Source organism: Mastigoproctus giganteus, chromosome 1 (assembly GCF_048544385.1).
Source record: "Mastigoproctus giganteus isolate SK-2022 chromosome 1, ASM4854438v1, whole genome shotgun sequence".
Classification (NCBI taxonomy): domain Eukaryota; kingdom Metazoa; phylum Arthropoda; class Arachnida; order Uropygi; family Thelyphonidae; genus Mastigoproctus; species Mastigoproctus giganteus.
This window is the reverse complement of record NC_143575.1, coordinates 248,587,296-248,608,230: the sequence shown is the minus strand read 5'-3', so window position 1 is coordinate 248,608,230 and position 20,935 is coordinate 248,587,296. Positions and strand designations below refer to the sequence as shown.

Sequence of the window (20,935 nt, the reverse complement as noted above, 5' to 3'; positions counted from 1 at the left end):
ATCTGGAAAGGTTGAGCAGATGGGCTGAGAGGTGGCAAATGAAGTTTAACATTGACAAATGTAAAGTACTACACATGGGAAACAGCAACCCCAGGGCAACGTATCAACTCTGTGGTACTACACTGACAGTGGTAGAGAATGAAAGGGACTTGGGGGTGATTGTGCAGGCAGATATGAAGTTCTCTGAGCAGTGCAGACGGGCTGCAAGAGTAGCTCATGGAGTATTGTCAATGATATACAGGAATTTTTCCAGCAGGGATAAGGAGGTGATTATTCCATTGTATAAGGCAATGGTCAGGCCACACCTAGAGTACTGTATACAGGTCTGGAGGCCTCATTTCAAGAAGGATGTAGAGCTGCTGGAACGAGTACAGAGAAGGGCAACAAGATTAGTGAATGGAACAAAGGGGTGCTCTTACGAGGAAAGGCTTAAGTTTTGCAAATTACAGTGTCTGGAGACTAGGCACCAGCGAGGTGATCTGATAGAGGTGTATAAAGCCTTGAATGGTTTAAGCATGCTCAATGCTGATGGGATTCTTCCTCTAGCTCAGAAAAATCACCTGAGAGGGCATAAATTCAAATTGAGGAAAGACAGATGTAGGATAGACGTGCGGAAATTTGCCTTTAGCCAGCGGGTGGTTGGTTGGTGGAACAGACTGCCATCCCTTGTGGTGGAGGTTGATAGCCTAAATAAGTTTAAGGCTCAGCTGGACAGGTATTTTGAACGAACAGAGGGGTGAAGTGGAAGTGGGTTTTTTTTTTTTTTTTTTTGGCTGATGCTGCATAAGCTTGCTTTCTTGCATCAAATGCCTCTACTAATGCTAATGCTAACACTTTCTCCACAAATAACCTTTTCCACAATTCTGTGGTGCTTCTTAAATTTATCTAGCCACCCAGTGCTTACATTAAATTCCGTATGTCCAAGGGACTGTGCAAATTTCAGAGCTTGTTGCTTAATAATTGGACCCAATATTGGTATATTCTTTTCACGTATCATTTGCACCCATTTTAGAACAGCTTTATCAACATCTTTGTATATACACAACTTAATTCGTTTTTTGTCTCATCCTCCTTCAATTGCATTTAAAATTGATTCTCGATTTTTTTAAAATCGTAGATAAACATAGCTTTTTCTTAAAATCCTGGTCAGTATCGTGAAGAATCTTTACTTTATCATTAATACTTAACACTTTCTCTTCGACATTGTTTCCACAACTGTAAAAATTACTCGACTGCAGCTTTTGCCGATACACACACCGCAAACTTCGCTGCCCTGGCCATATAGTGAATTGTTAGTACTGCCAATTCAACAGTATCACTTGACCTTTCCTATCAATCACTTTGAAGAAATATACAACTGTGAATTTCTTTTATTCTGCTTTCATCCATATGTACACAAAAGAAAATTTATAGTTAATGTATGCTGTATGTTAAAAAAAAAAATAAAAAATACAAGAGCATATAGCCTATGTGATTAATGACAAATTGTTCTGAAAGAACGAAATAAAAAAAAAAAAAAATCCATGAAACTATCTACTGGGAGTCCAGTTAGATGAGAATGGACATATATGATTGACAGGAAGGTCACATGGTGCCGGTTGAGGTGAGAAACGAATGTCACTCAGTAGGCGTTACTAAAAACCGACTATGGAAGCATTCTATGTGTTGCTGCCGCAGCATGCTAAAGGTTTACTGCAGCGAATTTTGTTTTCCCCTTAGCCAACATCAATTTTCAAATCTACCCTATTTATTGTAAAGTTCATGACCACTTTTAAGAAAACCTGTTTGGTTTTATAACTGTAACAAAAATGAAACAAAGACCCTCCTACGGGCATCAATGGCCATGTGTTCACTAAAAGGACGATTAATTCCAGATGTTAATGCGCAATTCAGGAGGGAAGGAGGCCATATATTTGAGCAGCTGTTTAGCAATGAATGCTTGAAAATCTTCAAAAATGCTTTTACTAATTGTTTTAAAAATTCGTTATAAAGAGACTAACACTTCGCTATATGGGGTTAATTTTACCTGTAATTTCGTTTCAAGGTGCAATGTTTGAGGAAAAAATTCGTAATATAGAGAAGTTCGTGTGTGTGTGTGTGTGTGTGTGTGTGTGTGTGTGTGTGTGTGTGTGTGGTACGTACAATAGGGATGAATATAAAAGTTATTAGCCAGATCAGATTAATGCCATCAAAAACAGATTGTACATTACATCAGTCTGTAATCTAGTTATTATAGTAAAAGCACAATAAGTACTATATAGATGCTGAACATGTATATGAACACAACAGTATACAGCTTGCAGTAGGCAAAATAACTTATAAAAACTAAAATAGCTCATGCAGGCCTACATGGCCAAACCCTGGAAATAAACATATAATTAGTAATAAAATATAAATATATAATACAATGGTGATTATGTAGTTAACTATTGGTGTAGAGATACATTGAAAGGGACTTTTCAAGTGCTAACCCTCTCAATATATCCTACCAATAATTAACAGAGCTATCTGTTTCTGATTGCCATCTGCCTGTTTAACAGTGTCCAAATCTTAAATTTAATTATGTTATAATTTAGTAGCAAACAGGCAAGATAACATTTAGCCCGACAGATACCTTCAAAACGAATATATAGAAAAAGGAAAAGGGCCAACTATAATTTTCAATTTCTGTTGTGGTATTATTTTTATATTTATACAAAAGCAAGCTATAGCTAACATAAGGAGAAAGGAAGTAGGGATAAGTATAGTAATAGTACCTCAAATTACTCTAATAGATCTTGAGGTATATTAGGGTTAGATAGTGAAAAGTAAAGAAAAAGCATTTATATAATTGTAAAGATTTAACCAGGACCATAACTGCCTGACCCTTTAGTGAGGGATCCTGGTATGTCTATAAGAGTACACCTTATGGTGTTAAATTGGTAAAGATAATGATTAAATATAGAAAATTAGAGGAATGGCTAATTCCTAAGACCCAATTACTAGCTGATTTATCATAAATTATCCATTACACAAAATGGTATATATTCTGTACTGAACAGAAAATAAAATAAAATGAAGAATAGATAATTTAGAATAACCAATAAATAAGTCAGTAGTTACACGCTGCTTACCACAATGAACTGTACTACGTGAAAATATGAAAAGGTTGAGCACATGTTACTATATACAAAACAATTAGTGACACCAATGCCCTCGCAGTTCTGAAGTCTAAAGGACCAACTAATTAAATTAAATAAATAATATTAAACCAACAGCAGCAGCGCCCTCTGAATTTTTTGGAAAAGATTATTGAACTAACTAATAATCTGAATTACAGTTGAAATGTTTAGAGAAGATCCAGTGAAAATGAAAAAGAATAGATGGCTCTAAATTGAAAAAAACTTGATATATATTTTACCTTATAGTAATCAAGAAATCTTTTAAAAGATGAAATTAAATACCCTTTAAATATGATTTAAATATTGTTCCTAATGTAGGAATTAATTTCATATTTAAAAATTTTATTACTAATTATATGTTTATTTCCAGGGTTTGGCCATGTAGGCCTGCATGGGCTATTTTAGTTTTTATAAGTGTATACTGTTGTGTTCATATACATGTTCAGCATCTGTATAGTACTTATTGTGCTTTTACTATAATAACTATATATATATACATACACATACAAACCGTTCTCGCTTTACGAGTTCCCGGGTTTACGAGTTTTTTTTTTTTTTTTTTCAAAAATATGAACATTAATTGCAAAAAATGAATGTTAAAAATTCATAAATACCATGTACCCCGCTTTATGATATTAATCAGTTACCATCATGTCGCGAAAATATCGTAATGTGAACCCAATAACACATTTTTTGGTAATTCATTCCATGACCTCGGAAGTTCAAATTTTCACTATCATCATCATTCAATCCACTTCAGGGTGAAGGCCTCTCCAGCAACTTTCCACTTTATTTTTTTATTGGCCATCCATTTACTGCCCACAAACTCATGAATTTCATCTATCCATCTCAGCCGTTGTCTTCCAGGTTTTCTTCTAGCTCCTCTTGGGTACCATTCTGTTATTTTCTTAGTCCATCTGTCATCATGTGTTCGAGCTATGTCCTGCCCAAGACCATTTTAGTTTTGATAAGAATGTCCTTTACTTGAGTTTGTTGCCTAATCCATGTGTTTCTCTTCTTATCTGACAGTCTGATTCTCAATATAATTCGTTCCATTCTTCGCTGTGTAGTTCTCAGCTTCTCTTCCATTCTTTTGGTGAGTACCCAAGTTTCACTTCCATAAGTCATGGCGGGGAGTATACATTGGTTCATTATTTTACATTTCAGACAAACTGGGATATTGCTCTTCAGTATGTGACTATATTTCCTGAATGCTATCCATCCAAAATTTATTCTTCTCTTGACTTCCAGCCATTTATCATTATTACAGCTAATAACTTAACCCAGATAAGAATATGACTCCACCTTTTCAATTACTGCTCCTTCAATCATTATGTCCCTTTCTGTGGCATACTTGTTCATCATTACTTTTGTTTTAGCCATATTCATCTTTAGTCCAACATCCTTACTAACTGTGCATAACTGATTAAGATTTTCCTCTAATTCTTTGGGATCATGGTTTATGATCACAATGTCATCTGCAAATCATAAATGGTTTAGGTACCCTCCATTCACATTGACTCCTTTCTGCAACCAGTCTAATCTTCTAAAAGCTTCCTCAAGGGCAGCAGTAAACAGCTTCGGATATATTGTCTCCTTGTCGAACTCCTTTCTCGATTTTAAATTTGCCACTGTCTTTGTCTAGTCTAATAAAGGAGGTAGCGTTCTCATATATTTTCTTCAAAATCATAATATATGGGATATCTATGCCTTGTCTTTCCAGTGCCCGAAACACAGCCTTATGCTGTATGGATTCAAGTGCCCTTTCATAATCCACAAATGCCAGGCATAATGGTGTTTTATATTCATTTGCTTTCTCCAGTAGCTGTTATATTACGTGAAGGTGGTCCATATTTGAGAATCCTGTCCTAAAGCAAGTTTGCTCGTTTGGTTGATTCTCATCAAGTATTGTTTCTAATCTGTTGACCCTTGTGAACAACTTGTAGATGTGGGATAACAAGCTAATTGGTCTATAATGTCCAATTTCTGATTTATATCTTTTCTTATGCAGCGAAACTATGCATTATTCCACTGCTTAGGCGTCACACCTTTTCTAATGCATTTTGTGAAGAGCCTTGCCAGTTTTTGTGTTATGTCTCTTCCTCCCAATTTTAACAACTCTACAGTAACTTCATCTTCCTTCGGGGCTTTCTGATTCTTCATTTTCTTCAACACCTGTTCTACCTTATCAGGAAGGATATCGGGTATGTCGTGTGTGTTGCTAATTTATCTGCTATTTGAATTATGCCTTCTCTGCTATAAGTGCACCATTGCAATTGTTCAGTTTCAGTATCATTTGTCTTTCTGTATTACTGCTCATGGCTGCTGATTTAAGTCCTTTGTTTTCCCTTAATGCTTGTTCTACTTTTCTTGTGTTAAATCTTATGTCCTCTCTGAACCTCTTTCTAATGGCTTTGCATAACTCAGTATACTCAATTTTCTCCTTGTCAGTGTTTATCTTGCTCTTCATTTGTTGCCTTCGGTTCATCATAACAAGTGTTTCTTGACTAATTTTTTCTTCTTTGGATTTCTTTTTTTTTTTTCCTATAAGTTTCTTAGGCTTTATCACTTTCAGAAAGTTGTAATATTCCTCTTCAATATCTTGGTCCTGAGCAGTCTGCAGAAGCTCAAACTTGTTCTTAAGTTGCAGTACATACTGCTCTTTCTCCTCTTCTGTTATTTACTCGAGTCAGTTTATTCCTTTCCTTTCCTTTCCTACATCTATATCAAGTGTGCATCTTACCATTCTGTGATCACTTCCAACATATACCTTATTCAGGACGTAACATTCACAATATATCTTCTGTTAGTGAGGATGAAGTCAATTTCATTAGTTGTTAATCCATTTGGACTCTTCCATGTCCACTTTCTGTTCACCCTTTTCTTGAAAAAAGTGTTCATTACTCACAATCCTTGAGATTCTGCAAATTCCACGAGTCTTTCACCTTTTTCATTTTTTTCACCAATTCCAAAATTCTTATAGTTCCCCTTTCTGCGCTGTTTTGTCTTTTTCCAACCTTAGCATTGAAGTCCCCCATAATAATAGTCTAGTGGGTTTCTGCTCATCTAGAAGACTCAATTTCAGTGTACATTTCTTCAACCTCTTCATCATCATTGCTCGATGTTGGTGCATAAATCGTTATAACCTTTAGCTTGTACCTCTTAGAAATCTTGAGTATTAGTCTTGACACCCTTGGTGATGTACTTTTGAATTCCAAAATGTTTTTTTTTATATCTTTATGGACCAGAAACCCAACTCCACATTCACTCCTTTCACTGTTTCCATTGGTGTACAGCAGATTTCCACTTGATAAACTTATAAGTGATTCATTTCTTCTTGTTTCAGCCAAACCGATGATATACCAATTCACATTTTCTAGTTCCTTTTCCAATTCTAATATCCTGTTTTCACCGATGAGCGATCTTACGTTGTAACAGGTCAAGTTCAGTTTCCGTGCATGGCAGCTTGGTCATAACCAGAGATTCTTAGCTCCCTCTTCTTCCACTCTGATCCTTTCGCTGCCGTAAGAGGGGGAATGAAAGCCGCTGGGGACTGAGGGCTATTTGTTTCGTCGTGCTGTCATATGTTGGAGGGTTTGGTCTTTTCCTCTTCACGCTGACCAGGCATCTTGAAGAGAACCACTCTACACGTTCGTTGCCACCTAAGTGACGTAACAGGGCTTACCATCGAGAAGGTGTGCATGAGTGGATTTTAGGGAGGCAGGCCAACTGGACTTCTCCTAAATCTTCGGTAATAGAAAGATATTGGATCCATCAGTGTTTTAGACTGAGTGTCTGATAACACACAGAATACCTGTTCCCCTCTATTTTTGCTATATAACTCCCTAAAAGGTCGTTTTTATAGTGTAAATTGCATTTACCAATTCAAATCATTAAGCGTACTACACTTTCATCATTATATTATTCCAGGGGCTCACATCTGGTGAGTATGGGCTTGGCACATCAGGATCCTGAGCTGGATATCGGCTTTGTGATGCTTTTCTAAAGCACATTTCTGGAAGTAACAACCATAAAACAATTTACACTGTCCAGTTTATTGGCCTTTTCTGTTACTGAAATTCATTATAAACGGGTAGTAATCTCGATCTTATTGCATTTGTGAAAATACCAATAGCTGGAATTGTGTGTTTTTTTACGTTATTATGGTAAAATGTGTTTCTCTTTACTGAAATTTTCAGAATCTTCTCTTTGTTTTTTTTTTGTTTTTTTTTAAGCTTCGTAAACTTATTACTCCGTGCAAATCGTGTTGGTTTCAATTTGTGCATTCTGTTACAAAATGCTTATGCATCTATTGAAATTTATAAAGAAAAGAGAAGATTATTTTGGAAATAAATGCCTCTGAATAATTTCTGAAGAAAACAATTCCTTGTGCAACAAACCAACAAGTGCCAAGTCAATAATGAGTGATCGACAAATGTGCATTTAGTCGATGATGATGAAGAATAAACATTCTTTAACATTTGTAAGTCAAATAATTTCTCTATTATTATAATTTGCTTGATTTTACAGGCTACGTTTTCACTTCTTTGGATAAATCAATCATTGTTTAATGTAACCCCTATTTTTAACCTTATGTCTATGCGAAATTAATTCCTGCTTTAAAAGCACACGCTAGGAACAAATTAACTTGTAAAGTTGAGAACTACCTGTATATAAGTTATATTAATATATTGATACTCCACGCTTTCACCAACTCTGATATGCACATCCACAAATCTATAATAATCTATAGCAGGGGTGGGCAACCTTTTTTTGAATAAAAGGCCATATTCATTTTCGGAAATAGTGGAAAGGCCGCGCCAATCCTTTGAACCACTACTTACGAAGTAAAACATACTTAATTATCAGTGTTAAATTTTATTACATATAAATATAGAAAAGGCAAATAAATTTCAGTAAAACATACATATTTACAATATTCTCATCATAATACATCCACCTACATTTTATATGAACACAATTTTAAAAAATATAATTATAAATATAATAAATTATTTTCTAAATTGTTATTCCAGTGAAAATTTATAGCAATTATTTAACATTCTCTCTGTGTATTATACAAGAATAATTTGATAATTGAGAGCTATTAAATGCTCGACAATTCCTATATTCTATTATATTATAAATCAACAGGGATTACCTTTAATTTAGATATAGGAAGCTTCTTTTCCAACTCTCCTAGTCCAATTCGCTAATAATTCTTGAGGATGGCGATATCTATTTTGTGAACCCGGTGGGACATCTTATTTCTTTTGGTCCTATAGCTGGACTTTTGAGTTAAATTTAGGGGGTCTAATAAAATTGGATATGGGGGAAGGGATTATTCTCTACATTCTTTAAGTCGGACTAGAACTTTTCGGGCGTCATGTTCACAGGAATACACCAACTCACAATTAATCCGAAACTTTTGTCTTGCGTTGTAGTGTTTGTTCTTAACGCATGCGTATAAGTGACCAATCGTCAGACAATAGGAATGGCCTACGGATATTGATTGAAGTTTCATCTCTAAGGTTTCTGCAATAAGTAGTTTGTGATAGTTGTGTTGAATATTTATAATTTTTGTTTCATTAAAGCTGAATGAATGTCATTCATTTATTGCGTGGAACAAAAGTTCCGATGCATTTGAACGACCCGCCCGCACAGAAGCTTCGTGTTGTTTTGATCGAAGCGGTGCCACTCCCATGGTAGGTCCTACATAAACAGCATCGCAATTTTTGCATGGGATGCTGTATACGAGGTCATGCTGTGATTGGAATGTGGTGTTTGAAGGTTGATTTCTGAAGAATGTGTATAATTTGTTCATGGCTTTTGCTATGATTTTAATGTCGGTTCCCTTGCATATTTGATTAAGTTTATTGTACCAGTACGCGACATGGAATGGTGATAAAATGTATTTTAATCTTGTCAGATTTTTGTGCAATGTTTGTTGCGAGGTTGTTATTTATTTTATCACAGGTTATTGTTTTGACTTTGTTTATATAGGTTTTAATTAGGTAACCCCTATTTGAGAATCTTATAGTTAATTCATTTATTTCAGTGGTTAGAGAAATTTGGGTGGAAGAATATTTAAAGGTGTTAAGAAACTGGTTCAGCATGACCGATTTTTTTTTTGTATGGTTGGGGATGATAACTGTGGAAATGCAAAAGCATCCCCTTATTAGTGGGTTTTCTATATATGCTGAAATTTAGTTTTTGTCCTAATCTGTGTATTTAAAAGGTGGTAGATGACTTTCATCAACCGGTGAAATACCACCACTTTGCTTATTGGAGGCTTGAAGTGGTGAAACCCATGTTTAGTCTCCAGAGCAAAGTTTCCGGCATCCCCCTCCCCCCATACTTATCCTTCAACCCATGCACGGTACTAAGTACTATAGGTTTCGATACCTTTCGTGTTTGGGGTTTTCGTAAAAAAAAAAAAAAAAAAAAAAGGTAAAATTAAGGAAGTTTATGAAGTGGGTTTCTGTTTCAAATTTTAATCTGTGATGAATGTTATTAAAAACCTGAAACTAGCTTTAAAATCTCGATTTAATCTAAAAAAGATATATTTTAAACAGATTCAATGATATCGTAATATTTTTAGAAAACACCTAAACAGTATTGATTGGAATACTCTAAAGCAAGCCATTCAATTAAAAATGACGCCCAATCCTCCACATTAGAGAATAGACATAACCTAAAATTACAAGCCCTTAGGGGTTTTGTGCACAACAGAAGTCATCATTCGTCTCACAATCGTTTTGAAAATTTAGTGCATACCGAAACACCAAAAACGCAGATAAAAATTCCCGCACCTTTCTCAATAGAAATCTACCACATATTAATGACTTCCGGGTCACTTTAAACACTGGTTCACAAAACGACCCCAATCCATCAGATAATGTAAAGAACTTATCATCTATTACGCTAACTTCACAGCAAATAGCCCTATTAAATAAAGGTTTAAATTATAATTTATCGCCTAGATTCCCCCCCCCCCCAAAGAAACAAATCATTAGAGATTTGCCTCAAAAAACGTATTAATCCAACAGACTAATCGAATCATAAACCAAACTATCCCCTCAATATCAAAACAACATAGAGAAGAAGCAAAAGCTTTAAACACACTTAGACAAAACCGAGATATCATTATTCAAATGGCCGACAAAGGCGATACAGTAGTTACTCTCAATAAAGGAGACTATATAGATAAATTATACACCATCATTTCAGACACAACGACATACAAAGAGGTTGCACTGTCAGAGTTCAACAGCTTAGTTAACAAATATAACAAAATGCTCACCACCTATAGGAAAGATGACCACATCACTATGGCCGAACTTAAACAAATTAAAGCCCACACATACAATATCCCAACCTTATTCGGCCAAGTAAAATTACACAAAACAGGATACCCAATTCGTCCAATCGTGTCATATAAGAATTCAGCTTTTGCTTCCTTAGTCATGTTCATCTACCCAATTCTAAAACCACTCCGAGAACTCCTAACATATAAAACTACGATGCGTTATTCATGAACCTCAAAGATCTCCATATCAAGGAGGACATGAAGTTATATTCACTGACTTCACTATATACTAATGTAAATGTACCTTATGCCTTAGACATAGTCTGGGCCTACTTAAACGATGATAACATAAAAATTAATAACACCAGACTCCCCAAAGACAGAATATTCGAACTAACAAAACTATTAGTAAATGCAAATTACATTCTCTTTCAAAAAAAAAAATATACAGACAGATTTTTGTCCTCCCAATGGGCCTAAATATCGGTGGACTCATTGCCGAACTATACTTAGACAAATTAGAAAAGATCCATTTATACCACAGATCACATATTACGGAAGATATCTGGATGACATCTTGATTATCACAGATCATTTGACCATAAACAATATTCTTCAGGTTTTTAATAACATCCATCAGAGATTAAAATTTGAATTAGAAATTGAAACAGAAACCCACTCCATAAACTTCCTTAATTTTACCATACACAGATTAGGACAAAAACTAAATTTCAGCATATATAGAAAACCCACTAATAAGGGGATGCTTTTGCATTTCCGCAGTTATCATCCCCAACCATACAAAAATCAGTCATGCTGAACCAATTTCTTAACGCCTTTAAATATTCTTCCACCCAAATTTCTCTAACCACTGAAATAAATGAATTAACTATAAGATTCTCAAATAGGGGTTACCCATTAACCTATATAAACAAAGTCAAAACAATAGCCCATGATAAAATAAATAACAACAACCTCGCAACAAACATTGCACAAAAATCTGACAAGACCAAAATACATTTTATCACCATTCCATATGTCGAGTACTGGTACAATAAACTTAATCAAATATGCAAGGGAACTGACATGAAAATCATAGCAAAACCCATGAACAAATTATACACATTATTCAGAAATCGACCTTCAAACACCACATTCCAATCACAGCATGACCTCGTATACAGCATCCCATGCAAAAATTGCGATGCTGTTTATGTAGGATCTACCATGGGAGTGGCACCGCTTTGAGCAAAACAACACGAAGCTTCTGTGCGGGTGGGTCGTTCAAATGCATCAGAACTTCGCACGTTATATGCAAATTCTTCGTGTACACCAAAAGTCAAAAGAAAAGATCTTTGCATTCATCTATAAAATCAATTAACGATTACTATATCTCATTACCACTTGCACTACCAGGCAGTATCACTTTCTTTCAATGCCAGCGCATTAAACTAGGCGACATTGCGTTCCAACACAACCAGTTTGGTATCGAAGGAGAAAACAGCAGGAAAAAAAGTCTGCGGGCGATTCGTTGTGTTTTTCCCCTGCAGTCACGATGTCTCAGAGAACTGCATGCACTCGTACACTACATTCATAATAAGTAACCAAGAGACGTCAGTGTCGTAGGAGCAAACAGCTGAATCAATACCATAGAATGATTACGGTTCCGTTCCAAGCAATAAATGAAAGACATTCATTCAGCTTTAATGAAACAAAAATTATAAATATTCAACACAACTATCACAAACCACTTATTTCAGAAACCTTAGAGATGAAACTACACGAAACTTCAATAAATATCCGTAGGCCATTCCTATTGTCCGACGATTGGTCACTTATATGCATGCGTGAAGAACAAACACTAAAACATAAGACAAAAGTTTCGGATTAATTGTGAGTTGCTGTATTCCTGTGAGCATGACGCCTGAAAAGTTCTAGTGTGACTTAAGGAATGTAGAGAATAATCCCCCCCTTCCCCCATATCCAATTTTATTAGACCCCTAAATTTAACTCAAAAGTCCAGCTATAGGACCAAAAGAAATAAGATGTCCCACCGGGTTTACAAAATAGATATCGCCATCCTCAAGAATTGTTAGCGAGTTGGACTAGGAGAGTTGGAAAAGAAGCTTCCTATATCTAAAATAAAGGTAATCCCTCTTGATTTATAACAAGAATAATTAGAAAAAACTGTACTATTGTAAAAAATAATTTAATGAGTTAACTAATGAATTGAAGATTTGATGCTTTGGTGGTTGAGTTGTTTACCAAAAAAGATGTCTCGGCTGAAACCACTTCGATTGCACATTTTTAATGAGCTAAACTCATCAGAATGCATTGGTTTCAGCCGAAACATCTTTTTTTATAATTAACTAATGAGATTTTTGGGTTTGTTTTTTATTAGATAACAACTGGATATTAGGCTCCATCTTAGTTGTATGCAACTTGAGTTGGTCTCCTAAACGTATATCAGATATCTGAGTCCTTAAATGACTTAATTTGTGTAAGGTATTAAAAAGTTGATTCGCAATAATACGTAGTTGCAAAGCAAGACAGCAGTTGACGAGCATGTTGACGTAAATGTGGGTATTCAACTGCATTTTTCCATATTTCAATAGGATCTTTTTTTGTATCAAAAAAAAGTCTTTATCATATTATCTTCTCCTAATTCAATTAATTCCATCTGTAGTTCTGTGGGTGCCGTCAGGATATCAACTATATGTGGCTCATATGCCAATTTCATTTCTAAAGTATGTTCTTCGAAATCAGAAAATCTATCATTGCATTCTTCATTAGCATGTCCAATATGGTTATGTAGTCTTTGAAAGTGTCACGTACAACATATTTCTGCTCCTTTAACATATTTTTTTAATTGAGGGAAATGTTCCCCAGCTATTTCTAATTTAGAGAAAAGAATTTTGTAAAAAATTATTTTTTTTTCGAAATACCTGAATTTTTTGCCCCTTGTCATATACGTCTTGTTTTTCCCTGCAAATAAACATTTAATTCATTTTGCTTTTCCATAATATCACACAAAAACGCAGCATTTCTACAAAATTCTTCACCTAATAAATCACATTCTTCTTGTTGTTCCTCGTAAAATTTTTTAATTTGTTCTCGCAAGGCCAAAACTTTTACTAAAATTTGTCCTTTTGATAACCAGAAATATTATTTTTTTTATTTTCTTATTATTATTATTAGCCATATGGTGCAAGGAAGCCTGAGGCTTATGCTGCTCCAGCCAAAAAAAAAATCCCAAGTTACCCTGAGAGTGAGAGTGAGAAAGAGACAGACAGAAGTAGAAAGGAATCACCAAGAAAGAGAAGAATGATGATATCCAGCTCAGGACCCTGGGTGTGCCAAGCCCAACTCACCTGATGTTGAACCCCTGGGGTTGTATAAGCATGCTTCGAAATTGGCGATGTCTTAAAGCATTTACTCGAATAAAGTTAACAATTGGAATAATTTTGTCCAAAGTATTGCTCAGTGTGGAGGATTTAGCACAAAGGTTTTGTTAGTGTAATATACAGTGGAATGAAATTAACTTTTCTAAATTGGGCTTTTCTTTTTTTAACAATGAAACGAATCCTCCTCACTTTCTCTCATAGAAAGTGCACCGTCCGTGCATGCACTCACAAGGTTACCAGGGTTTAGTCCTCTCTCTCAAGACACATTTCTTTAAAGTTGTTAAAAATATCAATTCCGCGAGTTCTTCCACTGAGTGTACCCAAAGCCAGTAGTTCCTCATAACAATGAAAATCTTCAGTTATAGCACGAATAAAATATATTTGAGCAGAGTCATTTCTATCAGTGGTTTCATCTAACGCTATTGAAAAATATACATCTTTAGAGTGAATTATTTCCTGAAATTGTTCTACATTCTGAGCTAATTCATGTTGTCTATTAGTTATAGTTTTTCATGAGAGAGGTAATTGTTTGTATTTGTCACTTTTTCCAGATCTAAACATCCTACTGCTTCAACAATACATTCTTTTATCATATCAATGTCACTAAATGGTTTGCCTTTTTTTCCAAGTACATGCGCTATTTTGTATGTAACATCAGTTTCAGAAGTTCCTTGCTTAATAAAAGCACCAAAAGCCTTTTCCTGGTGCTGTTTTTCTTCATTTTTTGAAGTGCAGATTTACGAGCTTCTCCTTCTAATTTTACATATTTATGGTCAGTGTGAGATAGATAATGTTGATTTGCATTGTATTTTTTTAATGTTGTTAGTGCTGTATTACATATCAAGCAAACCATTTTGTCTTTCACAGAAATAAGAAAATACTGCATCTCCCAATCTTCTTTAAATGTACTGTTTTCTTCATTCAACTTCTTTTTAACTTTTTTGGACATGATGGGCAATCTAAAAATTAAGCAATTGTGAAATCAAACATAAGAAATTTTACAGGATTACAAAATTCAAGACAAGAATACATACGGTTGTCTGCAATTCTGCCCAGACATGATAGGAGGGAATATATGATGAGAGCCCTGTCGATCAGTTTGGCCCTGGAAAGATTGTGCAAGGCTCAAGGGGTAGAATTTTTTTCAGCCTGGTCTGTACTTGTTAACAGGAGAGACTGCTTCTACAGGGATGGGATACACTTAAATAGAAAGGGTGCAAGAATGTTTGCTGATGCTATCGAGGCAGTGTTAGGTGGGTCGGAAAACTGCTAGATTGGGGGGATACAAGGATTAATAGATTAACATTAGCCATTGGCAGAGGTGAAAGTGATTCTTGCACTGCTTCTGTTGGAATAAGCCGCAGCCTGGAAAATAAGATGCAGGATATTTCAGAGACTGCTAGGAATCATTGGGGTACAAGTAAACACATGGGTTGTGTTAGGGTAGCTAAGAAAAAGAACAGGTGCATGTATACTTGCCTGTACACCAATGCTAGGAGTTTAGTAAATAAATTTGATGAATTTGAAGTATTGCTCAAAACATCAAAGGCAGATATTGTGGGGATTTCAGAGATGTGGTGTCACACAGATATAAGGAATGCAGAACTGGAATTTGGGGAGTACAATGTCAACAGAAAGGATAGACAGGATAGGAAGGGAGGAGGGGTTATGCTATTAGTTAAGAAATACATAAAGTCCAAGAAAGTGAAGCCAATCGACATTGCTGGACAGTGCAGTGTCGAGTCAGTTTGGTGTGACATAAGCATTGGGAGATCAAAATTGAGAGAGTACGAGTGTGCTATAGGCCTAATGACTCTGATGAGTATAATAAGAAATTGTACAGGGAAATAGAGTGGGCCAGTAATTCAGAGAGTCTTATAATGGGGGATTTTAATTTGGCAGATATTGACTGGAATTTGGGGGCTGGTCACTCACACACTAGCAAGGCTTTTGTGGATTTATTGGATGATTGTTTTCTACATCAGAATGTTCGGGAGGCAACTAGAGGGAGTAATACTCTTGATTTGATTATCAGTAGTGATTCTTCATGCATTAAGAATCTGCAGGTAAATGAACCACTAGGTGGCATGATCACAGTGTGCTGAAGTGGGATTTACTCAAAGAGGTAACTACCATTAGGGGTAAAGGGAAGGGTTATTGCTTTCGTAAAGGCGACTATGATGGACTGAGACAGTATTTAAATTCTATACAGTGGGACAAACTGATGATGTTACCAACAGCAAATTCAAAATGGGAAGCATTCAAAGAACTTATCTTCGAAGCTACTAGGCTTTACATACCAACTAAGAAATATTGTTCAAGGTTTAGGCCTAAGTGGATGTCAGATGAACTAATGAGACGTATGGCAGAGAAGAAAAATGCATGGGATACATACAAATTAACACGTGACACAGAAGCATATGATAGATACAAGTTGATCTGTAACCAAGTTACAAAGGAGGTTAGGCAGGCGAAGGCAGATTACGAGAAATCTTTGGCAAGGGATGCAAAGAAAAATATCAAAGAGTTTTTTACTTATGTAAACTCTAGAAGGAAGGGGATGAATCATATTGGTCCACTTGATATCGATGGGTCAACTGTTGATGATCCTGCTCAGGTAGCTAACAGACTAAATGAATATTTTGCATAGACATTCACACAAGAGGAGTTATTCAGCGAGGGGAATGCCAGAGGTGTATTCAACTCTGGCAGTAAGCTAGAGAATCTTGTAATAACTGAGAGTAAAGTGGAGGAGAAATTGTTGAAGATAAATACAAGAAAGGCACCTGGGGTGGATGGGATCTATCCAGTTATATTAAAGGAGGCAGCAAAGGAAGTAAGCAAACCCTTAGCCATAATTATGAGAGCTTCCTTGGACTCAGGTTAACTCTGTTAAAATATTTTTTTTTATTTTAACGAACTTAACAGAGGATTAGAATTTTTCTTTTATTAAAAAATAGCTTTCATTTTTTATCATTTGTGGTACATAAAAAGGATTTTTAAGTAAATAGAAAAAAGTTAAACATGATATTTTAATTTTTAGATCAAAAAATTTGTATTTTCCTTTTTTAATTATCTGCATAATGTTTCTATATTGGAAAAAAATGTATAAAGCTTTTTATTATTAAAATGGTTTGAATATTTGATTTTAAAAAAATATTAGTTTAAAAGTAGTAGGATTGTTTAATGATTTTATTTCATCTTTGTGTGACAAAGGCCACACATAAGATCTTAGAAGGCCTCATGTGGCCTTAAGGCCACAGGTTGCCCATCCCTGATCTATAGATTGGTTGGTTTCTTTTTTCAGTATGTGCCTTGGTCCATTGGCTGCAGTTAAGATGAATTATTCAGAAGAAAGAAAGCAAGCTTCACACTTGTAAGTTTCGAAATTACTGAGTGAAGTAATTTCAAAATTACTGAGTGAAGATTTTTCTGTTTTCTTTTGTCATCTTTCTATCAAAATTTAAAATCCACTGCTCAAAAATTTCACTTGTCATTCAAGGTTTTTTGTTGTAGTTGTAGTCCAACTCTAACTACTTTACTCCTTTGAAACATTGGGGTTATTTACTTTTGCTATTGCCAAAAGCTTCAGTTTTCCATTATCAGCCATATTTGCAACCAAGAGTGTAATTCTCTCATTACTATTTTTTCCACCTAAACATTTATCGCCTTTAAAAGTCAGTCTCTTGTTCTGCAAACATTAAAAAAATAGACATGTTTCATCAATGTTGAATATGGCTTTGGACTCGTATTCCTCCATAATTTTTTTTTTTTCAAAACTGTTTCTTTCCAATGGGTATAGTCGTCTTCGATTGCAACTCCGCTTTCATCAGAAATTACTTTTTAAAGTAAGCCGTGATGCTCTTTAAATTTGCCCAGCCAACCAGAACTGACCTGGAATGTTTTGGTCTTGAATCAATTTCATCCACTTAACTGCTTCATCTACATCTTCCCAAAGGCATTATTTCGCACACTTCCGACTGGGTCCGATTTCCTCAAACAGTTTGAGAATTGAAACACTGTTTTTCAGAATCGTTAACATGCTACTGGTGGAGACGTCAAATTTTAAAGCAATTTCTTTTTTTTTAACGCCACGATCTGCACTATTAAGCACTTCCACTTTTTTACACTACACTCAAGGACTTCCTCTTAGACACTGTAAGGTTACTTGCACAGCAGTTAAAACAAAGCTGAAATTAGGGTCCACTTGCAGCTACCATGTAAACAGACGTGAAAGTGTGGATGACTCATTTCTTCAAAACAACAGGTGAATTTCCAAGATAAAGGGAAATCACTCTCCTAATTCTCTAATAGGATGCTTACAGTAGAAAATCGGTTGGCCAGAGCCAGCATTGACTGGCACTTTACTGCAGAATTCAGATCAAAGACTTGTTATCACATGTCTTTTATTTAACCTACAGATGCCACTAATTTTTAATTCTTGATCTAGGGCCCTTGATAACTATGTGCAAGAATTTCATTCATGAAACCTAACACTCCTTTTATTATTATATTTTTTTTTATGTTGAAATTCAACCCAGTAATGAAGGAATACTAAAATTCATGTTGTGATCACTTTAATAGATATTTTTATTTTCAAAATTTAAGTTGCTTTGATGGACATTTACCACCAGTCTGCCCAGTCCAAGGATACATTGGTGGTAAATGATATTTATAGGTGGTATATGATATTTCTTGGGTTCTGACATTCAGATGCCACAGTTAATTACAAATGTCCTGAAATTTGTAATATGTAGTGACCATCTTAAGAGACTGAAAAAGTTTTTTGGGATATCTAACAATGGGGCACTTGCACTTAATTTTAAGCAAATTTTTTATAAAGTACTGTAAGAGAGTAAAATTACAGACCTTATTAATTTAGTGCCTACTGCATTCTATATACTATACATTTTATAAATACAGCTGTAATTTTCCTGTATTTTGTTTAATAAAACATTTTAAAATTATTTGGAACATGCATATTTTTATTGTAGTTATGTCATAAATTAATCCCAGTCCCTATTAGAAAGGTGGATTTCGATTATCTGGCTAAGATAATGAGCCAACGTTGCTCTCATGTTAGATGTGGTTGTCATCAGTAAAGGAGTGTATGTATTTCAAATTTCCCTATACACGTGCACACACTCAACGCTTACAAAAGAATACTGTGGCCTGAATGATCAGTGTTGCAAGCATTGAACAATCATGCATTGGAAGAGACACTGGTTTGCAGTGACCCTTCCAATACATGGTTATTCCTTGTACATATGACTGAAATTTTTCCCCCCCTTCAAATCATATGTGAAGTTCAGCTTAATTTAGGGACTGTCTGTAAATGTAACTTTAGATGTAAAGACTTGGCCAAACTCTCTGCCTCTACTACTTGGAAAGCAGTTTATTCTGATGTGTGAGCTCATTGCCTAAGGTTGAACTTCATGAGATCGAATCCTCTGTTCATTGAGATTTTATATTTATATGGTTCTAGTTTCATCTGCAAGGCAAAGAGAAAAACCTTCCTCCTTTATTTTACTCCACCCCTTTCAGAACCTTGTACACCTCACTCAGCCCTCCCTGCTTAAATATTTAGTTATCAAATTTTTAGTCCACACCTGAGCCATTCTTCATATGCGCACTGATTTACACGTGTCACTAATTTGATTACCCTTCCTTGAACCATCTCTAGAAGCCTAACCATCCTCTTTGTAGAGGAGTAATGACTTCCTTCTCCTACTAGAAAAGACCATTGTCATGGAGATGACACTATGTGCCTTCCTAGCTGCCTGGTTTTATACTACATGAAAAATTTCCATGCTTATACAAAAACACTGTAAAAGTTTATAATAATTATGAAGCCCAAAAGAAATGTAGAACTTCCTAATAATTAAGAAGTGTGTGTGGGCTGCCAGTTTGACATGCCTGATTCACATATTTATTTTTAAGAATTCTGTTTCTTATGTAAGTAACTTCATTAATTAGAAGTGGCAAAAAAGCAGTAATGCTACTCTTAATTGTCAATTTACTTTTGTAATTTATTTTCAGTTACTAATCCTTACAAATATTAATACCGTATTAATTGTATTAATCTTTACAACAATGGCAGCATTATTGAAAATGCATGTTCTTTCAGTTGGAAAGAAATGCAGCTATTTATTTCTTATGGATTGGCATAATATCATCAGTAGAACAAGATGCTAAATTGTCTAGCATCCTTTTCTCTGAAAGTTTTGCATTAGATACTGGCAGGCTTTGATTTAAGCAGGATGAACTCAGCAGACTGCTCTTAAAATATGGCTTGCCATAACCTTCCTTTAAATTATAAATATTCATGCTAGATGATTATATTTTTGTATTTACAGGAAATTAGTTTTCTTGAACTCATGCAGATTCAGATATGTACTATTCTTAGATGTTTTACAACCACTGGGTCATGGCCAACTTTTGCAATTGTAATCTGTGCATTTTTAGGCAGCATATAACTTTTTTTTTATTTAAATTATTTGATTAGATATGTTTAATTAGAATTTTCCTTTCCCTTTGTTTAAAAAAGGAGGAATGCCCTTTAAAGAATTTGGAAGAGGAAGATACAGTGATCGTATGGGCAGTAGAGATTGGCGGGACCGTAGGAAATCATCTCGAGCAGCATCCCTTCCATCGTCAGGACAGTAGAACTGTCATCAAAACTGTGTCTTGGAACTTAAAATGTGCCATGCAACAGAAAAGAATAGTGACTAGGCTCCTACCAAAGGATTCTTGTTCTCGAAGAACTCATATAATAATGGGAGCCTGGAGTATAGAATGTTATAGCTTGAGTGTAATTACAAAAAAAAAAAAAAAAAAAAATATTTAATTATCACACATGTTGGAATATCACCTCCAGTAGCTATCCTTGTGCACTAAAGTTAGGAAGCTACTACCACATATATTGCCAACAAACTCCAAAAGTGTGTTAATGCAATTTTGTATATAATGTCACGGCTTATGGAGAAATTATTTTCCTTAACAGGTGCCTCCATGTGAGCAACTTAGCACTGACACAAGTAAGAGTATTAGGTGTTAACCCT

General features: G+C 35.1%; 1 protein-coding gene across 3 annotated transcripts in view; it reads left to right on the top strand.

Annotated features, from left to right (window-relative positions):
- The window catches only part of LOC150091741 (uncharacterized), a 468,496-nt gene extending 447,789 nt beyond the window's left edge, over window positions 1-20,707 (top strand). For all 3 annotated transcript variants that reach the window (XM_090376795.1, XM_090376796.1, XM_090376797.1), the window contains one exon: window positions 20,422-20,707. In XM_090376795.1, coding sequence (XP_090232921.1) covers window positions 20,422-20,540 — 119 coding nt within the window. In that variant the 3' untranslated portion in view covers window positions 20,541-20,707. The remainder of the gene's footprint in view (window positions 1-20,421) is intronic.
- The last annotated feature ends 228 nt before the right edge of the window (window positions 20,708-20,935 follow it).